This window comes from Antennarius striatus, chromosome 22 (assembly GCF_040054535.1).
Source record: "Antennarius striatus isolate MH-2024 chromosome 22, ASM4005453v1, whole genome shotgun sequence".
Classification (NCBI taxonomy): Eukaryota; Metazoa; Chordata; class Actinopteri; order Lophiiformes; family Antennariidae; genus Antennarius; species Antennarius striatus.
The window spans coordinates 4,304,205-4,324,919 of NC_090797.1; the positions used below are offsets into that span (position 1 = coordinate 4,304,205).

At 38.6% G+C, this 20,715-nt stretch overlaps 2 protein-coding genes across 5 annotated transcripts; both read right to left on the reverse strand.

Annotated features, from left to right (window-relative positions):
- Positions 1-2,606: 2,606 nt before the first annotated feature.
- Positions 2,607-5,096, reverse strand: yeats4 (YEATS domain containing 4). Its single transcript, XM_068307177.1, has 7 exons — positions 4,891-5,096; positions 4,145-4,264; positions 3,994-4,060; positions 3,706-3,800; positions 3,522-3,611; positions 3,265-3,352; positions 2,607-3,131 (listed from the first exon to the last, which is right to left on the reverse strand). The coding sequence occupies exons 1-7, from the start codon at positions 4,939-4,941 to the stop codon at positions 2,962-2,964; spliced, it is 681 nt and encodes a 226-aa protein (XP_068163278.1). The 5' UTR covers positions 4,942-5,096; the 3' UTR covers positions 2,607-2,961.
- Positions 5,097-6,440: 1,344 nt separating this feature from the next.
- On the reverse strand, positions 6,441-20,386 carry cpsf6 (cleavage and polyadenylation specific factor 6). 4 transcript variants are annotated; one of them, XM_068306707.1, is made up of 11 exons: positions 20,287-20,386; positions 18,497-18,706; positions 18,203-18,306; positions 17,803-17,948; positions 17,512-17,685; positions 16,503-16,610; positions 14,960-15,458; positions 14,656-14,771; positions 14,418-14,571; positions 14,149-14,332; positions 6,441-13,731 (listed from the first exon to the last, which is right to left on the reverse strand). In XM_068306707.1, exons 1-10 carry the CDS (start codon positions 20,344-20,346, stop codon positions 14,161-14,163), a joined length of 1,743 nt encoding a protein of 580 aa, XP_068162808.1. In that variant the 5' UTR covers positions 20,347-20,386; the 3' UTR covers positions 6,441-13,731; positions 14,149-14,160. The 4 variants fall into 4 exon arrangements, with proteins under 4 accessions (XP_068162808.1, XP_068162807.1, XP_068162806.1 ...); XM_068306706.1 differs by having other exon boundaries at positions 6,441-8,788; positions 14,149-14,347; XM_068306705.1 differs by having other exon boundaries at positions 14,149-14,347.
- Positions 20,387-20,715: the final 329 nt, after the last annotated feature.

Genomic DNA, 20,715 nt, shown 5'->3' on the forward strand with positions numbered 1-20,715 from the left:
AGGACTTTAGCACAGATTTATCAAAAAATAATGAAATAAAAACATATTTAAAAAATAATGTCGGTGTATTTTCTTTAAATTTAAATAGGTAGTACAACACAGTTCGACCACACTCACCTTTTGCTTCCGTTAACAACCATGGACCGAGTGTCCGGTGAAAGTACAGAAATAAACTCCATCATTTAGACTGCGTCTCTTCATACAATGAGACGAATGGTGCGCAAAATACGGTAACTTAAGGACTTTTAAATTGGCAACTAAAGCAATTGGTTTATATACTATAGACTATAATTATAGATTTAAGACAAGAATAACTTCCACCATGTCATTTATTGCTGAACAACAGATCTCCATTGTTCTTCTCCCACAGCTCAGTATTGCTACAAAGCGCTGGCAGTACGGGAACACACTGCTCTGAAAATGACTGCAGCCACTGAGTTCATGTCTCAATCATACATTTTCAGACTGACACACTGCAGTGTTTACCTGTTATGATTAAATGGTGACTGGGAGACCTCCCTTTTCCTAACTGCTGCTGATAGCCGCTACTTCTCTCTGCTCTCATCCCGCATCCAGTGAATGACGGAGTGAAACATCAGGTCAAATATTTTTTTCAAGAACGAAAAAAAAAACCCGGTATTAACTGGTTTACAATTATTTTCTGTTCTGGAACATTAAAAAATATAAAGTTTTCGGTTTTGTTGCTGCCAAAATACCAAAAGTTTCCGGTTTTCGTTCCATGAACCGGTTCAAAGCCCTGTTTTTAACCCACAACTTTGACACTTTTATACAAGAATCTCCTCACTTAAAACTCCCTACAGGTCTTTATTTGGACGGTAACAATCGTTCAAAAATGATGTAAAAACACCAAATTCTCATCACCAGTTTTCGGCTGTACTTTTCTCATAAAATTGAATCGAAATATATTTCCTGTTCGTTCGATGCTTTTATTTTGAACGACCACCGGACATGAACACATATTGGTGACACTGCCCTCCTGTGGTCAATAGTTGTATTACATATTTTAGCTTTACTCAGTCTTCGTGTCCGAACCCAGACGAACAATCATCTACTTTACCTTTAGGAAACTCTAACGAGAATGAAGATGGGGGGGGGGGGTACTGCTAGTTAGCATTTCAAACCGTTTTAAGTTTGAATATATTTAAAGATAATAAGAACTGTTAAATTAAACTGCTGATCAAATATTCAGATGTCTGTTGATTGTAGGTTAAACGTTTGATTCCCTCTTGTGGCCAAAGTGAGGAACTACAAATGCTTAATTTTCATTTGATCGCAGATGAAATAGTGCGTCTGGATGGAATATCTTAAATAAACCTTCAGAAAATTATTTTAATGTTACTTTACAATCCCAACAAATCAAATATTAACTTTTAATAACTTTTTGTTAAGATCAACGAAACGAATTAAATATTTCTTTCAAATTTGGAGTATATGGGACGCTTTTAGAGCGATATAAATAGATAATAATGATTTTAACCGGCAACATTCTTGATTGTTGGATGGGTTAAATAAAAAATTAAAGGATGTGATTCTTAAGCTGAACTCAAACACTGAAAGAAAACAAAAACAGAAAGACAAAGACACAAAAACTTCTAAAAGAAAAAAAAAGAAATACAACGTTTGAACCTTCTTGGTTTTGACCAGTGGATTTCACCGACAAATTTAACACTTTTATACAATAATCTAAAAGGGTTTGACACGTTATGAATCTCCACGCTTAAAACTCCCTAAACGTATTCATTTGGACGGTAACAAACGTTCAAAATTTAAAAACATTAAAAACTCGTCACCAGTTTTTGGTCGTACTTTTCTCGTGAAATTTAATTACTGTACAGGTAAATAAATATATTTCCTGTTCGTTTGATGCTTTTATTTTGAGCGACCACCGGACGTGAACACATATTGGTGACACTGCCCTCCTGTGGTCAATGGCCGTTATTACACATTTTAGCTTTACCTTTGGGAAACCATAAGGAGAAGGTAGAGGGAGGCTACTGCTAGTTAGCAGTTAGCATTCCAAGCCGTTTTGCGATTGTTTAAGTTTCAGACAGTAAGACATGTTAAACTCCATTGCTGATAAAATATTCAGAAGGCTCTGGATGGTAAAAGACACAAAAACTTTTTAAAAGAAAGAAAATACATGCAAAATAAGACATGCGTTCTGAATTCGTATTCGAACCCAGACCTCGGGTAAATGTGCTCACAACAACTTCCTGCTCGGTAAATACATGTGCTACCCTCCTGTGGCCATACTGAGCACGTAACCCGGTTGTCACTATCAAAATAATTTGTAATTGACGGAACTAATGCGTGTTTTGCTCTTACCTTGAGAAGATGCAGCTGGATAAAACGTGCAAAAACACTGCACACTCGGATTTCAAGCGACGCACAGTTGACTCGGCACCTGCAGGGCTCTGGAAACCGAGTCTTGAACTTGGGATCAAGAAGTGAGGCCAACGAAAACACGCATGTGGTCTGACCATCTGATGTTAATGACTGAAATTGCAACGTGCCATCATGTGTAATGATTGAAGTAAATGTCCTAGTTCATCTAATCTGAGCTGTTACAACAGACGAAATTTAGACAAGTAGCACAAAAAGATTTATTTTGTAGAAAAAAAAAATCAGACAACTTGAAAACAACAAAGGAACCAGTAACAAAGTCCAGACGTCCATCATTGTTGACACAGTGTTGATACAATCATAATGATTTACTGTTTCTGTCCGATTGGCCTTTGGCTGAGATTAGCCGGAGCAGAAAAAACCTAATTTCAACAGTGGAACGGATAGAACAAACTACGACACATACACACAACCAATCACAATGCAAAATATCTGGTCGCACAGCTTTTGAAACTCAACCATCCTGTCATCTATCTGATGTGAAACTTTTTTAGAAAGTTGAATGATTCCGGTATTTGTGGTGCATTTGTCCTTTTCTCAGTGTTCCTTGTGATCTCCGTCCTCCTCCAGCTTCCTGATCTCAGACTTCAGGTGGTTGATATTCTCCCTGCTGGCTTTTAGTTTGTCTTTTAGCTCTGTGATCTCCTGACTGGTTCTCTTCTTTGCTGCTTCGATTTTCTCCTTGGTCCTAAGCTCCAGCTCACCGACTGCAGATACAGACACACAAATCAAAGATGACAGCAGCTCCTCTGCACAAAGACCTAATCTAAACATTTCTCTTGTGTAGGGGACTATGAAACCAGTGTCCAGTCTTTTTTGGTTGATTGTAAGTAAACATACATTCTGTCTCATGCTTGTACGCTCCCAGAGTAAGTTGTCTTGATGTGGTCAGGAGCTGCTGCATCATGGCTGTAGGATCCTGGAAAATCTGAAAATTACATTTAAGAGTCAAGTGCATGTCTTTGTCTCATATGGCTCCCGATTCTACGCTAACCCTAACTTCCTGTTTTGTCTATAAACCCATTGAGCCCATGTTCACTGCTATTTGCATGTGGTGACATTTGAATGTTAGAAGATCCTCGCTTCAACAAGCATACCATTTCATCATAGAATTCAGAAACGACGGTCTTCTTAGGCATGGCACTGGAGTCTGACTGGAACAGCTTCAAGAGATGGTACAGAGTCACCTAAGACACAAACCAATACAAGCATTTACACACATGGATGTAAAACAATTAAAATGTTAGAGCTACTCAATACAAAGTAGTAGACAAATCTCACAGGTCTCTCATTGGGGTCAATAAAGAAGATCTTGATGATGATCTCAAACTCCCCCCAGCCTGTTTCTGTAATCTCATATGGAGGCTTGGTCACCACTGAAAAGAAGAGAAACAGTGAAACAGGGAATTATCTCATCCCTTCCTCTTTCACATTTATATCTCAATGCTTGTATTTCTTAGTGCACTTGTCAATTCCTACTCATGTTTCACTGAAATTGTAATAAATTATGGGATTATGATAACATTATGGCGTGGGCATAAAGTACATTTGTTGAATATTTCCTCTCACCTCTCAGTGGGTTTGCGTAGCTCTCATGTAGCTTGAATTGAATCTTCTTCACATAAGCAGACATATCCTGAAAAAAGTTTTGTGAATTTTAAATATATGATTATTTTTTTTTTGCATAAAAATTTGCAATTGATAAGCAATGTGATCTGACCTCATTTCTGTAAGGCTTCACGTAGACAGACCAGTGATGCGTGTGTCCATCCTCCTCTCTTTTTTTCCCAAAGTAGCGAGCCACGTTCCCAAACACGATAGGCTTCACAATCGTTACTCCCTGATAATAACAGAGAAATCGATCATTTAATTAGATGCAGAGGGTTGCAGCATGAAGGTGTCAGGTGTAAAAAAAAAAAAAACTTTGTCAAACAAATAAGTGTTTATCTAAAATAGAAAAAAAGATCACACGCTATGGCGCCCCCTAGCGAGACAAGACAAAAGTTTCTTTTGCATAAGGCAAAACATAGATGGTCATCAGTCTACAAAATAAAAGGACCAAAAGTTGTGGCAGAAATCCCCACCCGCTCTTCGTACTGCCTGTAGCAGACATGACACACACTTATGTAAGCAATATGACTGGACTGAACACTGACCATCCCTTCAAGACACCACAACATTCTATTCGATTCTCTTCTATACGGGCAGTCCGATATCCGCGCTTTGGTGCTCTTATTTTGTAGTAAGACAATCACATCCGGAATTTGAAAAGAAAGAAAAAATAAAGACCCAACAAAATATTTGTTTTTCTGCGGTTTAGTTCTTATTCGTAACAGAAAATAAAGCTAAACTGACATGATCTCCACTGTCTAGTCCGACCTACATTTACGTGTTAATCGTGGAACAATCAAAAACTTGAGTTAGTTTTCAATTTATTATCCGTGCTGAAATGTAACGCTGCGTTACCTTAACTCGCCCCCCGGAATCTGGACCAAATTCAGCCATCTTTTTGAACATAGTCCGGTAGCGAGAGTGAAGTTGAGACCGTGGCCGACCCTAAAGGACTCTTTTTATTCCAAGGAGTGAATCAATATTTAGTAATAAAGCCATTTGAGCATTGTAAACACACTACATAGCCGTCCGTATCATTTCAAACGACCACTCTAACAACCACCGGAATCGCAGAGTGCATCGCCTAAAACTGGACGGTTAGAATGTTGGCAGTGCGAAAACAAAGGTTCCGCCACTCGGACGTCTTATATGAGCAAGTAGCTCATTAAAATATTTTCGATCGATATTTCGACTATGTTCACGCATTTCGATTACAATGTTTTTGGTCGACTGAAAATGTTAATAAACCCCAAACCTAAACATTTAAGACGGTAAAAAGGGAGGTCTTGGCTTTCTAGTTAAATACAGTATCTACTTGTGCACATTTTTTGGGCACTAGAATTAGAATTATTCTGTAATGACAAATGAAAAATGATCAGCCATTTCAATCATATCATCTGTTGATATTCACATTTTTGTGCAGCAACAGGCACAGCTTCCCAGACATTGTTCAGTGGTGGACTGTTTTCCTTCATGGTAAAACTTCCTGTTCAAGAAGGGCCCACAACCCCTCAATGGGTTTAAGGTCAGGTGAGGGCCATGCCATTATTCTGTTATCTTTAAGGCCTTTAAGGTAGCCCACCTCCACCTTGCTGCTGTCTGCATCAAAGTCGAACTCTGTACCTGTTACTGTTCATCTGGTCCACGAAAAGCCATTCTCATCTCATCAGGTCATAAAACTCTATTAGTTAGCCTTGCTTGGAGGTTTCAATTGTGTCGTTTAATAGTGGTCAGATTTCAGCCTCAAACATGAAGCTACTATTACCAACTATTTAATGGTTCTTTGGTTTTGATGTTGTGTGCGCCAGAGGAAAAGAACGTGATATGGACTGTTGACCCCAACTATTTAAAGTCCTCCACCTTTGCTATTTCTTCTCACTGTGGCCTCAGTTGTCTATCTCCACCCCTCTTATTTGTGCAAAAATATTGACTTCACCTAACCTTCATTCCTCTCCTCTCCAATGCATGCCACCCACTTAAATGTTCCTCCACCTGCTCCCTGCTTTTACTGCAGATCACAATGCAACCTGTGAACATCATGGTTCATGGGGATGCCAGCCTATCCATCACCACCACTAACAGGAAGGGGCTCAGAGCTGATCCCTGACCAGTCCTGCTCCTGTCACACCTTACTGTTCTGCTGCACTTTCACGTCCTGTACTGTACAACGTACTTCTGACACTCCAGACTCCCTCATGCAGTACCACAGTCCCTCTCTGGGCCCCATCATAGGTTTTCTGTCTACAAAGTGTAGCTCCTTCTGACCTTCTCTGTACTTATCCCATCAATATCCTCTGGGCAGCATCGGTGGCACTCTTCCTAGGTGTGAAACCATTTTGTTGCTTAATCATTAAATACCCATTAAGACTAAATTAAAACAAATAAAAGCCACAAAACAAAAAAAGCAGAATGTAAATGTTTTATTTTTGGACACCATCATTACTTTAGCACTGTGCCTTCATCTGACAGGAATTACATAATAAAACACATTGCTGATGTCTGTGTGGGGTAAAAATCACTAAGGTTCTACTTGTCACTGGACAGTTTGATATCTGACAATTGTCTTCAGTGAAAATTTAAGTTTTTCTCCCATATTAGTGGGAAACGAAGTTGACAAAATTATGTTCTTTTATCAATGGGTCAAGTTAAGAAAATCATCCCATTACAACTACATGTTAATCAAATGTACTGAAAATACAGAAAAGATACTTTCCAATCACTTGTGCTGGTCTTCATGCAGGCTTCACTGTTTCTTCTTCGGTGGTGTTGCAGTTGTTAACACTTACCTTCAGGGCTGTGGAGTAAAAGTATGACCAAACAACTCAAGTGAAAGCAGAGTCCCAAGCTCTACTGCCTGTTTAAACCTGCCTGCTTTGTCACAATGGCATTGCACTGAGCTACTGCATATTCAGTTGACTTAAACCACAAGAGTCAAAAACATTTTGGGGAAGGGGTGTCAATCATGCATGATTTGGGCCCACTTAACGCAAGCCTCAGAGGTCCAGTCAGATATGGATCCTCTCCAAAAAACAAGCATAATGACTGTTTTCCATGCATGTCCAAACTGCACCATTTTCCAAAATTGCTTTGTGCAGAACAAACATTTTACCAAAATTAACTTTTTACAGTTACAAAGGAATGAACATTTACCATATTTAAAATCATTATGTTGGTACCAGAAGACATCTTAAGAAGGGATTTAAACAATTTTGAATTCTTACAGTCTGAATATCTTTTTAAATTTCAAAATTTCAACTGCCATTATAAAATCTTTGGATTCATAATCTAAGATAAAAACAAAACAAAAAACAAAACAAAAAACCCAACATAACAGAACTCTTGGACTGGGATAAAAGGTGTACTACAGTAAAAGTCGTTCACTAGTTTTCAGTTCATTTGTGGCGATACTATTTTGTTCCTGGACTTTGTCATAGTACTGAAATTCAATGATTTAGTCTGGCTTTAAACTAAACAGTAAAAAAACATTTTGTTTGGGGGTTAAATGTGTGTATCTAAGAGGTTATCATGTTGAATATTTAACAAGTTCTTTTTCATCACAAATGCAAGACATGAACATGATCAGTAATGGATTAACAACATTGTTGAACATTACACTTAAAGTATGCATTCCACATTTAACAAAATGTTACTTTGCTTCTCATTTTGAAAGCATACAGTATTTATGACGTAACAAAGTAATTTGTATAAAAAACCAAAGACAAACAAAAATAGTTTAAGAAGTTGTAGCAAAAATGTGCCCCGCAGCAAATTTCAAACAAGTGGGATTAACTGACGTTCAGAAAATGATCAAGTTCATGTAAACTTGCTTGTATTGACATTGATTACTGAATCTATGCACCTCTATTAAAAAAACAAAAAACAAAACACAATTTGAGTCATGATAATATCCACAATACACACGACCGCATTTGTGAAAGTTTTTTTGTTTTTGTTTTTTGGCACTCAGGTGTGTGGGGTCTGAACAGCTCAGTGTCCATGTAGACAATTTTCAAAATTCAACTATCAATACAACGCAAAAACACAAATCAGAACCTAATGTTTTACTGACTGAAAAGCTGCCTCTTAAAACACAGCAAGCTAACCATAGTTCAGACAATTTCAACATGAAAAGGCTGCTGTAGAAAACACATTTAATATAAATGAGTCACTTAGAGGAATTGACCAAATGCATCGAGTAACATTTTTTTTATTACAACACCATCTATGTTTAATCAAAAGCAGAGACATTTACAAACATATTAACCACGAAAAGAATGCATGAGAATGAGGGTGGAGAGAAAGGTCAAATATGCACCCTATAAAAACTGAGGTCTAAACTGAATGTACACAGCACAGTGAATGAGGAAAAATATAAAACAAATAGGATGTAATGTGTGTGTGTGTGTGTGTCTACTAGTCTGTGTGCCATTTTATTGTGTCTTTGCAAAAAAGCGTCACATAATTTCAAATAAAACATTGTAAAAAATAAAAGGGCTGTTTGGAAAGTTTTTCTTTCATCTTTAGTTACCATAAGTATAGATGTTTAGATATTATAGCCTTACACAGGTCAGGGTCTTCCATCCACTGCTCTTAGTCAGGCAGATAAGATGAACAGACAGGGAGAAGGATGAGAGGAGAGATGGAGGGGTAGAGGAAGTGGAGGCGGTTGTGATCCTGTCCAGGCAAGCAGGGTAGGGAAGTGGTGTCGCACTGAATCCTCCTTTTCCTTCCATCCATCCTTGATCCTCGTTAGCTGAAAGGTGTCAAAACGAAGGGTGGAGTTTGGTTTCGAGGCAGCCCAATAGTTAACAGTACCCCCTCCCTCACCAGTCAAACTTCTAGACTACACATACAGAGTTCACACCAGGGCTGGGTTCAATTCACCATCACTTCACCAGGCCTGGAATGCAGCCCATTTTCTCAACACTTTATTGATACATGGAGGAGAGGGCAGGAAAACGTAGAATTTTTCTTTAGCTGGGGTATTTAAAATAAAGAACAGCCCACTGGAATGTTCAGTGGTTACTCTTCACACTTTGTGGACCGTGTATTGTCCTCAGCCCCAGCACAGACACAGAAACATGTCATGCAAACTTGGAACGAGAAATACTAAAGAAGCAAATTTACACACACAAGGAAATGTAAAAACAACAGCGCAATTTACTCCTGCAGGATTTAAAAGCATTTATAGGCACATAAATAAATGTCATATACAAAAACTTGCATGTTATGCAGGCCTTAAGTTTAGTTGTTTTGTTTTTTTAACATAGTTAAGACCCATACTGAAAATTTACTGAGTAACAAATTCAAGCATAGTCTGCAGTGTACACAGTGGAATTCAGGGATGGACAATGGGGATCATGATCATCAAAGGGATAAATGGTGGGCAAACCAAGCCTCACTCTGTATCTCTAACTACTGTTCTGTTCAGAGCCGCCAACCATTAGTGTCCCCTATCTGAGATTTTTAACTATAAACTTGGATAAAGTTCCAAAAATTGACTGGGATGTTAAGTTGTCTTTGGTATTTAGTTATGTATGCAATAATAAAGAAAACTGTTAATAATGTGGATACTTGATATGAAATCTACTTCAATCTTTCCTTTATTAACTCTCACACATACCTGAGAAACGATTTGCTCGTATCACAACCAGTTTTTCAGAAATTAACCAACACAGGATTAAAAGACAGAAAGCACAAAACAAGAGCTGCAGATGACGACACAAAGCTACAATCAGAAAGGTACACATCTGACTCGAGCACAAATGACACTGAAGTTTATTCTTCTGTGACAGATGCGACTTTGTATAGTCTGTTATGGTCTAGTTAACATGATGCCTAAGACGCATTTTTATTTTAGAAACACAAAATCCATCATACAGCGTACAATACACAAGACTGGGAACCTCATTTTCATAATAGTGGACCACAGTAAGGGTCAAGTAGACTCTTGACATTGATTAAGCATCTCTAGAAGGATGTAATTTTTTTTCTTACATTAAAAAAAAAATTCTGATGCAGAATTTTTTTTAAATCAGGTACTTCAACTTGATGACACACTATTGCTTTATGGGTGAATTAAGGCTGCAGCAATAATTTTATTCAGTTCATGGGCATGGCTCAAAAGATTCAAGTGTTTACTGAAAATTGATGGAATTGCATTTTTCTCCGCACAAAAAAGGGTTTTTGATTGACATTGTGTGTGTCTACAAACACAGTTCAGCCAAAAAGACAATATGTTACAAAGCACTGGTAAAAAAGTTCTCCTTATCACACTGTTTCTTAAAAGGGACTGTTCATATCAGTACATGTAGGAATGGGCAAAACTGATATTTTCTCAGTGGACAGATTACATTACATTACACCTATAAATCCTTGGCCATGCGGTTTCAACATACCATATACGAGTCAGGCCAGGGTCATGCACACCATAACATCCTCTGAGACAATTAGTTTCTACCAAAAAACCCATAAAACAGCCTGACAAGATACTTACCATACACACATTCATTTTATAGATTACATTTGGCCATGGCAGCAAACTAAGCGACACCCTGTACCATCAATCATGCCTTCATACAGTTATAACGGTTTTAAATAACAGCACCACACACTTATCAGTTACAGTGACGGCACAAGGAATGATTACTTTGCGATGATTTCATAAATAAATCTGCATATAATGCTAACAGAGCATAATTCAATACGGTACAGTATGATAACCTTCAATGTTCAGACCAGGTTATACTGTGAAGCGACTGCCGCAGATTCTAGAATACTCCTGCCACTAATTTGGAAATCGGGTTCAGTATCAAAAATAGGACTCAAAAATTCCAGAGTCCATCAGAATTTTTAATTTCAATTCTGCTTCAGTTCCCAAATGCGTTTCCCTTTTAACTTACGTTTCAGTTTACATGGAGTGACATTTTCATTGATCGACCTCTGCAGAGCGATAAAACTAGTTCTCAGTTCACCGCTGCTAAGATGTGATATTTATATGGTGTCACTCATAATGAACAAGAAATTCTATAAATAGAACTGCTTGTATAAACCTTTTTTTTCCCCCTCCTTTTTTGACACAACCCCTCAAACTAAAAGAAGATCAATAATCAACAATGGGAACTGAACAACAGAACTGAAATAGCAATAAAAATATTTTAACTTCAAATGACAATAAGTCTCTTAAACATCTCACCCACTTAATGCATTTCCTGATGGCCATTATAATTTTTTTACTGCAACTTTTTGGTCAAGATACTTAACTCCTGCATTTTCTTTCACTACATAGTATCATAACAATCAGGCCTTGCGCCCACTGGGGATCTCTTATCAAGCAAATGACAAAATGCTGGTGACTGCTGCTACAAAGCCACTGTTAAAATGCAGTGCTTGAATTTGTTTAAAAAACAGCAACTGCCAATGTAAAAATGCACAATTGTGAAAATAAACTATCTATGCATGAGATTACTCTGTTTTGCTAAAGAGGTTCCCAGTGGACGCAAAATCTTTTCAGTAAAAAAAATGGATTGTAGGGACATATGGGTGGAACATGGGTCAAATATTTTGCACAGCTATATCACATGACATAACTGAAATATTCACATTCTTTCAGTTTTTTAAATTTTGCCTGTTTTCACAATCCAGCAAGACCATCCCAGATAATCTTGGTAAGCATGGAAGAAAAACGCTAATTTATAAAAATAGTGTGTACCTATCGACTGCATTTGCAGCTAAGTGGAACCAAATTAAGACATGAAGATGTCAAGCGTGAATGAAGGCAACATTAGAGATTGGGACAGATTATTTGGGATGGTGTGCAGCCATACAGAGATGCTAAATTCTTCCTGTATGCTATGACACTACTGTTTGGGGACTGATTTACACACAATACCACACACATCTTAGTTCTTAGGAATCAAAGGACATCACAACCACACAATATCGTTTCAACCAGCATTTCCAAAATGTTACAGAAGTTATCATGGTCAACACGCAAGTAACGCAACGGACGAAGACATCTAACACCAATTTTCCATTATAAACACCAGTGTGTCTTAAAACATTAGCCTCATACAATTTAAACCACACACGAATGACAATCAGCAATAATCTGCAGACTGGGGTCAAAGTGTTTCACAAAAGTGCATCTGCAACTCAACCATAATAAAACTTCATATACAAAAATCTAGTAGGAGACAAAAAGCTAACAGCCAAAATACTGAAAATGCTTTCATGATCTCTTGCCAACCAAGGAAGATTAATCACGACACAATCAATACTAAAGCCTAAAACGGCAATATTTTTGAAATACATGCAGGTGTTACAGAAAAATCACAATTTCATTTTGCACCATGTATCACAATGTCAAGTATAAATATAATTTACTGTATAGTAATTAATAAAGCTGCAACAGCATACTTGTGTATTTTCATTTTCTGTATGCATATATTACATTATCATTATTAATCTCATTTCCTTCAGTTTAACTGGGTCAGGAATCCCAATAAACAATTTACAATCTGAACAGATATAATTGGATCTTTTTTTTACCATTAATACAAATAAGATTTGGTGCTTAATGTAAACAAATCGTATTGCCCTATGAAAAATAATGTCACAACTATATCACTGATCAATCCGAGCAGAACATCAAACTTTTACTTTTGAAATGTGATCCAAATTATACCTAACATCAGGTTCATGTAGCTGGATGTGTTTACAAAGGGGATCAATAATAGTAAATCACATCTATTTTGTCACAACATGATACAAATATTTTTTCAACTTAAGCTCAACAGCTCAAATAGAGGTTCAACGGCTTAAAAGTGAGCAACGCTACGCTGCAAAAACATTTAATTTGACACATTGCTAACAATGCAAATCTGGAACAGTCACATTAAAAATATCCTGTGTCCAAAACAATCATTAAATGGACACTTTAAATTTTCAAGGTACTGGAAATATTACATAAATATTGTATATTGTATCTAAAATTGAAATAACATGTTTACACAGGTCAACAGGTTGGACATGTAATTTTTTTTCCAACTCAAGACAGAATAGATGACACAAAGTGCTTAAGAATTGTAAAAACTGGGGCAATACTTGACATCTGAAACGATTTAAACCATTGAGCAACTAGAGAAGGCACACCAGCAAATCAACTCAGAGATCACAAACTTCAGTAATTTTAAGCTGCCATGATAAAAAACAGCAATCGATAATGAAATTGAATCTTCAATGTTTTTGGTCCACTGGCAAGTCTGGCTGGTAAAACCACAAATAAATGACCCAAACAGTTAAGTGTATGCTGTTAAGTTTGTTGGCTTTTCCATCTTGCAATTCAAGTGTTCTTACTATTATTGTGTTTTTTGTTTTTAACTTACAAAAATAATTTTGAAAAATTTTGGCTAATTACCAACATCAGAGGCTTGGAGACCAAAAAGTAATAATTTCCTCTCAAATTCAGTTTTCAGTAATTATCAATGGATTTTCAGATTTGGGGAGACTCGCAACACTAAATACAACGCAACCCTATTGGAATACATGTAGTGTGTCTTTTTCTGACAGACAAAATACAGAATAACACAACTGACGTCCAATCTTGAAATTAAGGAAAGACTTACCTTACACTTACCTGAAACCAAACGACAGTTTTTAAAGTCTTTTCTTGCTCTCTTTAGCTCTCCTTGTCACCTTCCACAAATATTTATAGAAGGATTTTACATAAACACTTTCTGTAGTCTAACTTCTTCATAGCTTTAAGGCTTGAAGTTAGAAAAAAAATAAAATCTCAAGGCACTTTTCCTCTATGGTTTGTAGCTGTAGAATGAGATTCATCCATTGCACACTCTACATTTTACTTTCTAACAAAAAGTGTTAAAGGTACAGAAATCTACCACAAATTTTGAGTTAAGAGGTGATGTTTTTAAGTCTTTAAAGATGAAGAGGTGAGCAATCAAAGCAGACTTTTGCAAACTGAACAATGGAGTGTCTATGCAAATCAGGATTTTAAAAATGAACTAAACTAGCTCTGTGAAAGTCTAAGACGGGTGTAGTGCTGGAAACGACAGAAAAAAGTTTATTCTAGGAGAAAATAAAAATGGTACTAACCTTCTGCGTCGTCTAGCGATGTCGGTACTCCCGGTCTCTCTCTCTCTCACGGTCCCTGTCGCGATCCCTCTCACGATGGCGGTCTCGCTCCCGACTGCGTTCCCGGTAATAGTCCTCATGGCGGTCGCGACTGCGGGACTTGTGACGGCGGCTCTTTTCTCTTGAGCGGCTGTGGTCTCGTTCCCTAGAACGCTCTCGCCTGTCAGATGTAGGTATGAATGGACTGTACGCTACAGATTTGCATTCAACTTCTGGTTATAAACTCTTACCTGGAGGCAGAACCGTAACTTTTTGACTCAATGCCATGGAGACAGTCCTGTAGGGAACTGATGAGGACCTTACAGCGGTCATCTGCTGAGACTTTGGACTGTTTAATCAGACTGATGGCTGTCACCAAGGTCTCTATTGCGCTGCCGTAGTCAGCTAAAATGAAGACAAATTCACATTACGCTCCAATTGGACACCAGTTGGCCTTAAATCTGACGGCAACATGAGTAGTAAATATACCTGCACTGGCATCAGACACCGCTCTAGATATGGCGCTGGAGGAGATGGCTCTGTTCCTGTTCATGATCTCCTCAAACTCGGCCTCACTCAGAGGCGTCCGGGATGCCTCCATATCCCTAAAAAACAATAACGTAACCATCATGGAATATGCTTACGTAAGTTGATCAGATGCTGTTATTAAAATGAATGCAAACAGAGTAATTTCTCTGAACAACAGCACTTGTATTGTTGTATTGCCAACGTATAGATAATGTACTAAGAGAGTGACATGTGGTACTGCTCCCCCTCTACTAAGTAATCTTACCGGCCTCCTGGGCCGTAATCTCCTCTTTCATACGGTGGCGGACGTCCGTATGGGTCGCTTGGTCCAGGGGGCCCTCGGCTATCATTGGGGGGCATGTTGTTGTTGCCGGGTGGGGGAAAGAATGCAGGGTTGACATGAGGGGCTGGTGGTGGACCACCTGGTGGGGGACCCGGCATGTGAGGAGGTGGAGCCAAAGCCATGGGAGGCCCGATGGGGCCTGGGGGACGAGGAGGGAAAGGTCCTGGGGGTGGTGGGCCCTGCTGAGGTGGTGGTGGCCCAGGGGGTGGTCCATAACCTGGAGGAGGTGGGCCTGGAGGCATGGGTCCCATTGGAGGCTGGCCGAACTGACCAGGGAAAAGAACAGGAGGAGGGGGTCTGTCGCCGCGATTTGGAGGACCAGCTAAGGGAGGAGGAAGGCCTTGACCAGGAGGGGGAGGACCTGGAGGGCCGGGGGGGCCAGGTGGACCAGGAGGCGGACGCGGGGGACCTTGCATCCCACCTAAAACACAAATCAAAGGAAAATGCAGAATGAGACAAAATAAAATCTAGTGAGCTGATTCCCTCTCGTGATTTATTCTACTTCTTAACAGGCAGAGCTCTTTCCAATCAAGTCAGGCTGTGACGGTGAAATCACAGACTTGGGTAGATTCCCAACAAAAACTGGCTCAGCCGATATATTGGCCAGGCCCTGGCTTTAATAACTTGTGTTTTCACCCTTTTTTAAAAAACAAAGATGCCCTTCAGGAAATTATATAGGACGCTCAACACTGGGACAATGACGAAAGACAGAAAAGGATCAGCAAGTCAAAGAACAAGAGATGCCAAAAAAAAAAAAAGGCTGCAAAAATAATGCTGCAAATGAAATCAGAAGGCAGCAGAATAGGTGATAGGACACAAAGTACCTTCTATAAGCAACCCTTTTAACCAGTCTGTATTTAATGTGGAATCATTTATCGCACTAAATAGACACAATACAAACTTAGAAGTCACCTTGAGTTCAGCATGGCAAGATACTCTACTCACAGCTAGCAAATAGACTATTCCATGCTAGGGATGCTCATGAGGTGCCATTTTAAAATACCAACACAGCAGGGCTTTGTCATGAGAATTTTTCTTTTAATTTCTCAAAAAACTGCACAAAGATTTTTTGTTGTTTTTTTTATGTAAAGGACTGACTCACACTGACTCATCATCCAACCCTAGAAGAGGAACAAAATAGGAACAGAGATGCCGTATGTAGATTCAATAACAATGTGGAAAAACTAATGTACTTGAAGCAGTATTAATGTTGTCATGGAGATTTAATGGTCTGACCACCACAACATCTGCTTCTCTACAATGCTTTAGTTTGAACACATTTATTCTTATGTAATGCCAACAGCATTCAACTGTACAAGGGTTCAGATGTCAGCTGTTTTGGATACTTAACCAGACTTTTCCAATGGCACAACTCACTCATATCAGCAGCTTTGGGTTAAGGCAAAAATATATATATAAAAAAGAGAGATCGACCAAATCAATCAGATCAACTGAGGTGTTTCACCTCTGCCACGCCAGCTCCCGTTCCTGCCTCCCGGCGGGAAGGGATTGAAACTCATATCCATCAGAGGGCCATCTTGGTGCCTAATCAGATCTGGTCTCATCCCAGAGCCTAATGGGGAAGAAAGCAAACCAATCACAACTCTTCCCTTTTAAAAACCTTCCCCTATTAAACCGAAGGACTGTCACAGTCCAGCAGCGCAGGTCACCAGCCACTAAGCGAAAGAAGAGATGTCAAAAAGTTGGGATGAGGGGAAAAAAAGACGCAAAAATTAAAAACAAAACAAAAAAAACAGGAAAAAGCTGGAAACTCCATTCTCTCCCTCCACAAGTAAGACGGCCAATCCAAGACTTAAGAGTTTACGGTGGGTAGTACGCCAAGTAAAGCTTTCAGCAACCTGCTTGTCAAGAAGCGGTGTTGGAAATTTCAGTGAGCGGAAAACTGCAGCCAGCGAAGAATTATTTGTTTGACTGGAGGTAGGGAGGGACAAAGAAAGGCCAATCCAGACGAGGAAGGAAACATGCAAAGATACATCTCAGCCAGGAGACGGTCAATGAAAGAAAGCTCCCTTAGAAGAACTACACTCTAGAACAGACTAGCCTTGGTTTCATGCAAGTGTGAGTAGTAGCGAAGCCTGGAATGTTCTAGCAGAGCACCAATACCAGATAGAAAGTTTCTATGAAACTTGTTATACTGTTTCGTTTATTTAAACCTGTCGCACTACTATTTGACTGCAAGAAAAATTAAAGAAAACATAAAATTAAAAACAAGAAGGAATCTTTTAACAATACTAGGTCTACACCAAGAATCTACCGAAACCATCTGCCTTATCAGATGGATTTATCACTGCTAGTTTTCCAGTAACACATGCGGTAATAATTAAACATTTTATTTGTTGTCTTTTATGTCATGAACTCACCTTGCTTTGTGCAGAAAAAATTATTTTAAATATTTGATGAGGACAAGCCCCTAAGGGGGTTTTATTCCTACCCTAACGGAATAACAAACTAACCAGGAAAGTGTGGCGGGGGCCCGCCAGGTCCAACAGGACCAGGAAAGCGGTCTCCTCCAGGGCCGGGTGGCCCAGGAAATCTGCCTCTGCCTCGACCCATGGGAAAACCTCCACGAGGGCCTGTGCCAGGGGGACCAGCTTTGCCTTCCCCAGACATCTGGCCTGACTGCGTACCTGTGAAATGACAAAAAAAACAAACTATTTTACAGGTATGACAGAACCAATACATGCATTTGCATATAACTACATATATAAACGCACCCATAATAGGTGGGCAATCCATCTGCTTACTTTTGCGTGACTGCATCTCAAATTGGCTGAGGGACTGTTTGTTGCATGGTGTGACAATTGGATTTTGACCATGCAGTTCCCTTTTTGATAGCAGCTCCATTAGCTTCCTGGATGATGCCTCAGAGCCCACACACACCAGCGCAAACCTGTCAGATAGATTAATTCATAGAAGATATGTGGAAATCAGTTAATTTGGAATGAGCAATTCTCCTGCTCTAATATAAAGAAGAAGAAAAAATGTAGCTATCCATCAGCAACCATAAAAATACATTATAATCACAAAATACATTATCCCAAGACATAAACAAAACTATCAAACAAAGAAATACAGTCTAGAGTCACAAAGTATTGTAAACTAATGCCGGCTGTCCTCCTATGATGTATGTAATGAAGGGCTCACCCTTTTGACTGGCCATTGGCCCTGTTTTCAAAGAACTTGATCTCTAGCACATCTGTGATGCCTATCGACCGGATGGCTTCTGTCAGATCCTCATCTGTCGTCCACTGCATGAAAGAAGACAGTGTTAGATTATAAAAACCTAAATGTTTTATTTTGTAATGAAATGTGGGAGTCAACATTTGTCAGGACATAAGATCAGCTCCTTGAATGCTGCTAATTTTAGTTTACAGAAAATGTCTATATGGTGGTACATATCTAAATAATCTAAATGGAACAGAATTTTAGGGTACTCACCCACGTGAGGTTCCCTATGTATAAGGCAATCCTTTTTCCTGTGTATGTGTACACCACATTGGGCGGAGCACTTTTCCCCCCTTCTGTGCCTCCCGGTGAAGGTAGTGCATCCAGATAGTCACGGTCTTCTGGAGCATCACCATTGTTGGCTGACGGGGATATAACGTCGTCATACAGGTCAATCTGCTCATGGACTGGATAGTCAGCTTCCTGTGGAGTAGAACAGTAAAAGTTCTTTAAAACAGGCCGTACAGTGAGAAAATTCTACTAAACCTTTGGTACTCTTTGTAGAATTAGGTAGAGTTGGGAATAATAGTACCACCTCTGAGCATTGGTAGTTGATAACCAAACAGACCTTTTTTTAAAGATGAATTTAACAAGCATAGATATAAAAAAATATGATTTTTTAAATATCTAATAATCTTTTTTTTTTTAAAATCGTACACATAACCTGCAATGTATGACAATTGCACAGATTTTAAATACAGGCTTCATCCCGTACTTTATTAATCCCGAAGGAAACAATACAAATCTCAACCACGCACACAAAACAACACTTGAAATGTATCACATACTATGCAGTATTAAAATAAACACGTCAAGGGATCACTGCAACACAATTATTCCTCCCATGGTACAAGGGGAAAACAAGTGTTACAAAACCAGTTTGCTATTGCAAGGCTTTACAGTGAGATAAAACAGAAGCAAGAGGAGTTTCCTTCAGTTCAAAAGTGTAAAAACACACTCACGGTAATATCCAGGTCCAGCACTTTGACACATGACCATAACATTTTGTTGATCAGTGATTCATAAACCACCGAAAAAGACATATTACAAAATAATGTAATAAATGTGCAAACCGTGTATTTGATAAATAAAAGGCCATTTAGCTTCATTCTATCAGTTTCATTTATGTTATCACGTCATAAATTCAACAAATACTGTGCACCACAGTTTCACGAACACCAATTTTTGGTGATATAGTACAGAAAATATGCATTATCAACTAACTTAATGCATGCAAACAGGTTATAGGGCTGCATACATCGAATTGCAGGCATAACAATCGCTGCATAAAAATAGCATAAAAAAACTTTCACGGAAATTAATTTTACAATTAAAAGTAAACATTAATACGTTCCACTACAACATTGGAGATAATCTGTTTCTACTCTTCACAAAAGAGGATCGTACGGATTTTATTTATTGGTAATGAGCGAGAAAATATCGACTACGCAGACACATTAATGTTATTGCTGATGTTTAAATGCTATGAAATGAGCACAACTGTCATTATTGTGTTTTAGACTCATTCACGTTTTCATTTCAACCATTTAACTAAAAACAAAACCGGTTTCCATTAAGCTAGAAAAAAATATTCTAAGTATAATTTTTTGTTTTGCGGCTAATGCTAGCTGGCTACAACATCCCACGAATGTTTGTGTAGCGAGCCCGCCACAGGCGGCTAGGCCGTGGCCTGAAACAATGAATGCCCAACTTTGAAAGCGGTTGCTTGTAACATTCAAGCAGAAATTATGTATATCTACAAATGCATATTATTTACAATGTGCAGCATATATGGCAATAAACGTTTACAATAGCAGTAATGTTGTGCTACATGTCGATAGTATCCGAGTGCAGGCTAACAGCATGGGAAACGGCGGCCTGCATGTCAAGAGCTTATTTCACCAGCAGCGCAAACCTTATACCGATCAAATTAACGACAAAACATTACAAAGAATATATAGAAATGTTAGTCTACTCGAACTGTAGTGAATATTAGTTAATACCTCTCGAAATTCCTCCTCTACGTCGGCATAGATGTCGATATGATCCACACCGTCCGCCATTTTCCTCCAACCCGTCTCGCTATCCGTCCGGCTGTGCCGAGCAGCCGTGAGGCTGGAACAATGAGACGGTGACGGGGGAGCAGCGCCCCCTTAAGGTTAAAGGTAGCAATTACAGTGTGTCGACAGTCATACAGCCCATATTTATTTAATCTGTCCATATATTGTATATTTACGACAAACGATTAATAAATATATAAAAGAAATAGAAGTAAACTTAATAAAAAGAAAAGGAACTGCTTTACCATAGTTTGTAAGAGGATATTTCAAATCTACATTCCTACAAGTCTATAAAGAAAGAAGATTTTCCTCATAATTTTCTCATAACGTAGACTTTTGACTTTTAAAACTTTGCAATTTTGGCACATTTTT

What these genes read in the sequence shown, in the direction of transcription:
- yeats4 (XM_068307177.1), bottom strand. Translation starts at nt 4,941, where the DNA reads ATGTTCAAAAAGATGGCTGAATTTGGTCCAGATTCCGGGGGGCGAGTT. An exon ending in TGAAGCCTTACAGAAATGAG is followed by an intron (nt 4,061 to 4,144) that starts GTCAGATCACAT and finishes AACTTTTTTCAG; the next exon opens with GATATGTCTGCTTATGTGAA. An exon ending in CTGAATTCTATGATGAAATG is followed by an intron (nt 3,353 to 3,521) that starts GTATGCTTGTTG and finishes TGTAATTTTCAG; the next exon opens with ATTTTCCAGGATCCTACAGC.
- cpsf6 (XM_068306706.1), bottom strand. Translation starts at nt 20,346, where the DNA reads ATGGCGGACGGTGTGGATCATATCGACATCTATGCCGACGTAGAGGAG. An exon ending in ACATAGGGAACCTCACGTGG is followed by an intron (nt 18,307 to 18,496) that starts GTGAGTACCCTA and finishes TCTTTCATGCAG; the next exon opens with TGGACGACAGATGAGGATCT. An exon ending in GCCCCCGCCACACTTTCCTG is followed by an intron (nt 16,611 to 17,511) that starts GTTAGTTTGTTA and finishes CTTCCCCATTAG; the next exon opens with GCTCTGGGATGAGACCAGAT.